The sequence below is a fragment of the Oreochromis aureus genome, linkage group 20, assembly GCF_013358895.1.
Source record: "Oreochromis aureus strain Israel breed Guangdong linkage group 20, ZZ_aureus, whole genome shotgun sequence".
NCBI classification, from domain to species: Eukaryota; Metazoa; Chordata; class Actinopteri; order Cichliformes; family Cichlidae; genus Oreochromis; species Oreochromis aureus.
In genome coordinates, this window is record NC_052961.1 from 4709944 (window position 1) to 4718736 (window position 8793).

General features: G+C 43.4%; 1 protein-coding gene across 1 annotated transcript; it reads right to left on the reverse strand.

Annotated features, from left to right (window-relative positions):
• Nucleotides 1-3905: 3905 nt before the first annotated feature.
• Nucleotides 3906-8588, reverse strand: lhfpl4b (LHFPL tetraspan subfamily member 4b). The gene is made up of 7 exons (XM_031759192.2): nucleotides 8512-8588; nucleotides 7200-7420; nucleotides 6829-7033; nucleotides 6506-6585; nucleotides 6282-6429; nucleotides 6162-6198; nucleotides 3906-6084 (listed from the first exon to the last, which is right to left on the reverse strand). The coding sequence occupies exons 2-6, from the start codon at nucleotides 7416-7418 to the stop codon at nucleotides 6170-6172; spliced, it is 681 nt and encodes a 226-aa protein (XP_031615052.1). The 5' UTR covers nucleotides 7419-7420; nucleotides 8512-8588; the 3' UTR covers nucleotides 3906-6084; nucleotides 6162-6169.
• Between the last annotated feature and the right edge of the window lie 205 nt (nucleotides 8589-8793).

The following is an 8793-nucleotide window of genomic DNA, read 5'->3' on the forward strand; positions in this document are numbered from 1 at the left end:
TACTGGCCAGCAGGGGGAGACTCATCTGCTTGCAAGAAACAGCCCGGTTGTGTAAAGGTCTATGGGAAAATTACCCTACATCTTCATTAAACTTTAACCTCACTATACATTCGTCTGGTGAGTTTATAGTTTGAGCTGGCAGTTTCAAATCTTATTTGATAACATATCTTGTTCATTTAATCAATTATGGGTCACATTGGTGTGAACCATAATTGATCACAGTCACAGTCTTTACACCCCAAAGTGCCCCATGTTTAAGTTAATAAATATGAAACAGTCATTCTGACTTAACTGTTTAAAATATATACAAAACAGTTTAGCTATAATATCATTAAAAACAAACAGCACATCTTTTTGATTATTCTGTTTCAGGTAAGTAAATTAACTAGGTGCTAGGTTAAGTCTTTCCCAACTTTGTTCATTAAACCTTTGGAGGTCAAAATCACATCATTTTCAACTTCCCATTTCTGGGAAAAGTCAAATCCAGGGTACAGAAATAACTCATTCCACTTAACAGCTTTGTTACATTTTAATCAAACATTTAAACAGAAAAACTTTTGAATCATTCCGAAAAACTGTTTTCTAATTAATAAATCTCTGGTCTATGAAAATAAAAAAATAAGTTAAACTGAATCTAATAAAGATACAGCATAATCTCATTAACAACAAAAACATTTAAAACACAAAAGGGAACACATTTATTCATGTACCTTACAGGTCAAAGGTCATGCTGACAGCAAACACTAATGCTCTCTATCAGTTTTATTTGTGTGGTTAGCTGAGCTTAGCACAAAGAATCGCGCTGCATCTGAAATCCCATACTCAACCCTAACCTACTCCTGTACACACACTCAGTATCTGTGTGTATGTCATTCACATGTGTGTTTATGCCTACCAAAGTGAACTCTTACAGGTTTATATACACTCATGTGAATGAATGTCATGGCAATTTGGGGCTTTTTTTGACTTCTTTAAGCTGCTCTTTTTACATGGTGAAATGATTGTTCAGCATACATCTTTAAAAATAAAAAAAAAGCTCTTAATTCAAAAAGTATAGATACAGGCTCAAATAGTAACAATCACTTAAAAGATTTTGTATAATCTTCAGCAACCTGCTAAAAGAAACTTGAGAAGACCTAGTCAAGGATGTTAGGATGTTCAGGAACAACCCAAGAGGTTCAAGCCTGCCATGGACTGGAAAGTCTAAGGAGCTTGGAAAGAAAAGAGTCCCAGATTTAAACCCCGTGGGAGTATCCCCCCAGAGAGAGACAAAAGGACCCCCTGATGATCCTCTACCTAATCACATGAGCCAAGGTGTGAAAACGAGTGTGGGTCACAATCAGCCAGGGTTTCGGGTGAGCTCATTGTGAAACCTAGCCCCACCCTATCATGTGATTTCCTGAGGTCAGATGGCCCAGGGTGTGAGTGGGCATTAAGGCGTCTGGGAAGGAATCTCAAAACTGGATTATAGATGGCAGACAGTTAGTGTCGTAAGCCACCGCCTCTGTTCAAAGATGGTCGCTCACAGTGGACATAAATGGCTTCTTTCACTCCTCTTTCAAACCATCTGTCTTCTCTGTCCAAAATGTGAACATTGGCATCCTCGAAGGATGTAGCTTCCCAGACGCCTTAACGCCCACTCACACCCTGGGCCATCTGACCTCAGGAAATCACATGATAGGGTGGGGCTAGGTTTCACAATGAGCTCACCCGAAACCCTGGCTGATTGTGACCCACACTCGTTTTCACACCTTGGCTCATGTGATTAGGTAGAGGATCATCAGGGGGTCCTTTTGTCTCTCTCTGGGGGGATACTCCCACGGGGTTTAAATCTGGGACTCTCCACCATTTGACCCTAGAACTGAAGAAGCTTCTCGGATGAGAGGTTAAACGTCTTCAAGCAACCTAAAGAAGTCCAGACGCTTTTCTTTCCAAGCTCCTTAGACTACGATGACCTGGATGACTGAGAACCTTCACAGACACATGGACTGGAAACTGGTACACCAACATCAATGTCCACAGTGGAGTAAGTTTTACATTACCATGGTCTGAGAGGCTACCTACCAAGAAAGAAACCCCCACTCCAAAATCAACACCTTCAAGCTCCTCTGAAAGTTGCTGCTCCCAAACAGACAAATGTTATGGTCCAATGACACAAAGATTGAGCTGTCTGGCAACAATGATAAGGGGTATATGTCTGGAGGAGTAATAGTGAGGCTTTCAAACCTAAGAACACTGTACCACCAGTGTTCTGGGGCTGTTTTGCTGCCAGTGGTACTACAGGGTGGACCATTTATATGGATACACCGTAATAAAATGGGAATGGTTGGTGATATTAAAGTCCTGTTTGTGGCACATTAGTAAATGTGAGGGGGCAAACTCCTCAAGATGGGTGGTGACCATGGTGGCCTTTTAGAAGTCGGCCATCTTGGATACAACTTTCGTTTTTTCAATAGGAAAAGGGCCATGTGACACATCAAACTTATTGGTAATGTCACAAGAAAAACAATGGTGTGCTTGGTTTCAACGTAACTTTATTCTTTCATGAGTTTTTTACAAGTTTCTGACCACTTATAATATGTGTTCAATGTGCTGCCCATTGTGTTGGATTGTCAATGCAACCCACTTCTCCCACTCTTCACACACTGATAGCAACACCGCAGGAGAAATGCCAGCACAGGCATCCAGTATCCGTAGTTTCAGGTGCTGCACATCTCGTATCTTCACACCATAGACAATTGCCTTCAGATGACCCCAAAGATAAAAGTCTAAGGGGTCAGATCGGGAGACCTTGGGGCCATTTAACTGGCCCACGACGACCAATCCACTTTCCAGGAAATTGTTCATCTAGGAATGCTCGGACCTGGCACCCATAATGTGGTGGTGCACCATCTTGCTGGAAAAACTCAGGGAACGTGCCAGCTTCAGTGCATAAAGAGGGAAACACATCATCATGTAGCAATTTCAAATATCCAGTGGCCTTGAGGTTTCCATTGATGAAGAATGGACCCACTATCGTTGTACCCATATACCACACCAAACCATCACTTTGGTTGTTCCAACAGTCTTGGAGGATCCATCCAATGTGGGTTAGTGTCAGACCAATAGCGGTGGTTTTGTTTGTTAACTTCACCATTCACATAAAAGTTTGCCTCATCACTGAACAAAATCTTCTGCGTGAACTGAGGGTCCTGTTCCAATTTTTGTTTTGCCCATTCTGCAAATTCTGTGCGCCGATCTGGATCATCCTCGTTGAGATGCTGCAGTAGCTGGAGTTTGTAAGGGTGCCATTTGTGAGTAGCTAATATCCGCCGGCGGATGTTCGACTAATGCCACTCTCCAGTGACATGCGGCGAGTGCTACGCTGTGGACTCTTGCTGAATGAAGCTAGGACAGCCACTGATGTTTCTTCATTAGTGACAGTTTTCTTGCGTCCACATTTTGGCAAATCCAACACTGAACCAGTTTCATGAAACTTATCAAGCAGTTTGCTAACTGTAGCATGGGAGATGGGTGGTCTCGTAGGGTGTCTTGCATTGAAATCTGCTGCAATGACCCGGTTACTGCGTTCACCAGATATCAACACAATTTCGATCCGCTCCTCACGTGTTAACCTCTTCGACATGTCAATGGCTGTGAACAAAGAGAAACTTGTAAATAACTCATGAAAGAATAAAGTTACGTTGAAACCAAGCACACCATTGTTTTTCTTGTGACATTACCAATAAGTTTGATGTGTCACATGGCCCTTTTCCTATTGAAAAAACGAAAGTTGTATCCAAGATGGCCGACTTCTAAAAGGCCACCATGGTCACCACCCATCTTGAGGAGTTTGCCCCCTCACATATACTAATGTGCCACAAACAGGACTTTAATATCACCAACCATTCCCATTTTATTACGGTGTATCCATATAAATGGCCCACCGTGTAGAATAATGAAGAATGACCATTTCCACATGATTGACTTGGACACAACTGGACATTCTAGAAGAAATATGATTCCAAACACACAACAAAACTGGCTTTGGGATGGATAAAGCAGACTAAGGTCCTAACCAATATAAATGAACTCTGTCATTAGTGTCAAGAAGATTGGTCAACTGTGAGCCTGTATGACTCTTAGGGAAAAACAATAAATAAATTCAAACTTCTGCTTTAACAGTCATTAAAGATGTATGCTGTATGATCATTTGATGAAAAGAACATTTCAAAGAAATCATTACAGATGAGTGTATATAAACTTCTGGCCTCGACTGCCCATTTACACTGAGACTGAAGGGTTGTTCCACAAGTTGTTTGGTTAGTAAATACTTTAGATTTTATCCTAATAAATAGATTATTTCAGATGCAGCGCTTAAGCGTGTTAGCTAGAAAGGGAATCAAAGAGGTTTGGTTGACTAAAGAAGCTAGCTAGACATAAAGGCTAATGTATACTAACAATCCATCTAGTACTATTTATCCTATAGGAGCAATTTATTCATTTAAACACCTTAAGCTAACACAAATCTAAATGAACTTGTAGCTAACTCAAAGCAAGCTAACCTAGCTAAACATCAGGCTGGAAGCATAGGAGTATATCATAAAGCTAATGCTAACTTCATTCCGACTCCTGATGACTAACTGCTAGATAATATGATATACAATGTAAATAAGACATTTATTCATGCTGAATACATTACTGGTAGAAGCTACTGCTACCTAGGACACATTTAACATAAATCTGGCTATGCTAGACAACGGTCTCCCTTGCTTCTAGTGCTTGTGCTAAGCTAGGTTAACCACTTTGATTAAAACAATGCTTTACTTAATAAATGCTGAAAAATGACATAAGATGATTTTATACAACATGGGACCACTGATCTTCAGACCCAACATATTGTAACAGCAGCCCTCTTCTTTTATTCTTTAACCTTTTTAAGCCCTTTTCAGACCTAAATCCATCAAAGTGACATGCCATCACTTTTACATTCAAGTGGGTCTATTTAGCTCATTCCCAACTCCATATTTTCAAACGGTACTCCACAGAGCTAAGAGAAAATGAGTACTCTAAATAGTACAGAGAATACTCTTGGCTCATGGACACAGATTTGTGGCACTGATTTGCAAAGGACTTCTTTCTTCAGAGAACAAAACAGCGACAGTTAACTGCCAAGCAAGACCACTTCCTCTAAATTTAAGGGTACAATAATACTGTCTAACAATTGTGCTTCTCACTGCTGGGCCACATGTTCATCTTGAAATTTGCGGGGAAGTCACAGGGATTACCTTTACATTACCTTTACAACATCATGTTTAACATGAATATTCAACACCAGGCCACTAGGCTGCTAACTGGATTTTTAACTTTTAACTACAAAGCAGATTTTCGACAACTTTCGTATTTAATTTTAAAACATAAGGCTTAATGGACCATAAGATAATGCTCATACTAAGCTAAAAGGATGGCTTGACAGAACAGGAAGTTGGGAGAGAAATTTGCTGACTTTATTTTTTCTACAAAATATCCCAAATATATTTTAATTTAATGTGTGGGATGACTTTGTTTCTGTTTTAAAGTTGTCCTGATGGTTGCCACACTGTAGATAGAAATGTTACTATGTAGCAATCTATTAACTGTGCTCATCGAGTACCAACACTTCATTTTGCTCCCAGTGGTTACTTAAAAAAAATCACCTGTGACTCAAATGACCTGTGCTGACGGCATCTGTTCGAGGTGCGTCCAGCCTGCTGACACAGGTGTTACGACGGTAACACTAATGTGAGAGTGAAGATAAAAACTGCAGGTCTAAAAGGGGCTTAGTTCTCCTTTGATTTACTCCATCCCGCTCGTTTTCTCACCATTTTTCTTCGACTGAACAGCGACCGAATGTCCCGAACACCGAACTCACCACCGCAGCGCCTCTTTCCTCCTGTTGTTACATTCCTCTGTTCAACACTAAACAACTCCTCCTGGAAACATCATGCAGCAATGAACGATTGCAGCTGAAGGAGACAGTCGTGCCATGAAATGCAGAAACAGATGATGATGATGATGGAGGATGAAGAGATCGGGCAGAGTTGAAGAAATGAAGACCGGACATCCCTAAGAGAGAGTAAAAAGAAATAAATATCTGAGGCTTTGAAGACAGAAGACTAGTAAAAGATAAAGAAGAGACTCACCTGCTGATTCATGCCGTCATCAGCAGACCTGTGGTCACTGCAGCAATGAAAACAGAGTCTCAGCATGAAACTGTGAACTTAATTCGTCAGATGAGTTTACCGCCTTACCCCCACACTCACCTTCCTGGGTGTCTGGTGGAAGTAGGGCGTCCTGTCTGTTGGCGAGGACAAAGGCCAGTGTGGCCAAGATGGCATAATCAAGAACTCCCAGGATGGCCAGAATGTAGGCCCAGTGAACTGAGCAGTTACCTGGAGAGAAGCTGCCCACCTGGAAACAGATTCACGATTAAGGACATCAGTGTGATAAAACACCCAGAAGCAAAACGATCAGTCAGAATCCTCACCGAGTCTCCGCACAGAGCTTTCATCTCCTGACTCTCCCATGAGTCAGGAAACAGAAGACACGCCAACGCCAGACAAAAACCTGCAGAGACAAGTAAATACTGAAAAGCTGACCTCTACAGGCAGAGAGAAGAACTACAGAAACACTGTCCTCTAAAATAAAACTAGTGTCTTACCAAGCAGCAACCTCCAGCCTGGTAAATCAAGCCAAATGTAAAAATAGCCACGAGCTGCAGTTCTGCTCTCTTCTAACTGCAGAAAAACCATCACTGCAGTGGCCAAAATGTAAATGTTTGGGATTCAATGACCCATCAACATGACTAACCTGCAGTCAGCTGCAGCCAGGCGCAGATCTTGTAAACCGTTGCGGCGCTGCAGAACCTGAAGAGACAGAGACAGAGGACGCTGGTCCACACCGCCAACAGAGACACCCCCACCAACACCGCCACCGACTGCAAGGACGGCAGTGGAGACAGAGTGGACAGACCACCGTGACAGTCTGGGACCGGCCAGTCTGACTCCATGCACACCTGACAACACACAGGGATACACGAACACACATGTCATACACGTGTTCATTAAAGTGATCAGGTTAGCTTTCTGTTAATCCATCTGTGTGCAGTTCAACATGTGTACATACAAATACAGAAACTCCTAAAAGATCCAGCTGTGGATTGGACAGGCACCGTTTCTCACCTCAAACAGTCCCAGTGTGCCGCTGGGTGGCTCTGGTCCCGCCTGCTGCGGGTGAACGTCTGTGGTGCAGATCCAGGACGGCTGCACCAGGATAACCACCTGGATGATGGCAAAGCAAAGAGTGCAGACGGCCCAGAGGACGCCAACGGCCCGGGCGCTCCGCACAAACTCAGTCTGGTACAGGCGGGAGAGGTCGGCAAGGCCGGGAGACACCGACATCACTGAGAAAGAGACACGTTTAACCATAAAGAGAAAAATGTCTGTAAACTTTCTTAAACAACCTGCAGATTCTTTTACTGTCCTAAACCTTCCATAGACGGAGCTTCGTGTCAGCTCTGCTACCCTAAAACCAGGAATCTTTACCGTGCCAGGATGGTTGCACGGTAAAAAGTACAAAGTCTGTGTGATGTTAGATTGTGACAGCGTGAAAGGACTTTTATTTAGAATTTTATTTATATTGTGAGGTAAAGACCCTACAATAGATCCTAAAGACTGACAATCAAGCAGAAACCAATGTGAAGACAAAACTAATACAAACTGAACTACGTTAGACCTTCGATTACTTTAAAAGGCTCATAATCAGATTTTATTACACCATCGTACTCGCCACTGTTTCCTTCACCATAGGTTCCAAACATATCAGCAGATTGGCATGAAATGGAAAACGCTCTATTAAAAAAACCTGCATCCTTTCATAAACGATGGTCCAGTGTATTATCTGCTAAAGGAGGCAGCAGGGAGGAAGTCTTAACATAAAGTCCTCCACTCCCGCCACTGTACCTGCACAACGTGAATGAGAGGTGGAGACAGGTGTAGAGGCAGGAGCTCTACCTGAGATTTTCAGCTGTGCAGGCTCAGGGAACAGCTGTCATTGGCACATGTAGGCACGTGGTCAGGTGCTGATTACGGGAGCGCGTGCATTTATGGGAAGCCAAAATCATGTTCGAGATTTCAAATTCGATTAATCGTGAAGCCCTAGATGCACAGACGGAGCATCAATGAATCACAGAGGCACAGGAGGAGTCTCAGGCAGGCTCTGCATCATCTCTCTGCAACAATGAGCACAGACACCGACGCTCAGGACAGCCTGCAGAGAAATTCTGCAAGGACCGAGTGGGGAAAAACCGGAGTTGATACCGAGAACACGAAAAGCTGCAGAATCAGAGCAACCGACAGCCAATCAGCGGCCGATAAACATCAGATCACCTACAGACCAACGTCACATCATCACCCCGTGATTTACCGAGCACAGAAACGGCACGAGCCGCAGCCGCATTCATCCGGTAAAAAGAGAAAAACGGCATCAACCAACCTGCAGCGTGAGGAGCTCCACCTGTCTGTCCGTGCACCTGTCTGTCTGCGGGAGGAGCTCCACTTGTCTGTCTGCCGGATGAGAGGATGCTGCTGCAGCAGGGAGGGGGCGGGCTCCTCTACATCCCCGGATGTGGAGCTTCCGCTGTAAACAGTAATCTGCTGATCAATAAGCGGACGGAGAAACACGAACAACAGACGAGCCTCGACACTCCAGGCTCGGTCGTTTGTAATGAGCTGCGCCTCCTACAGGAGGACTGAAGAGCTGCAAGAGGACTGAACG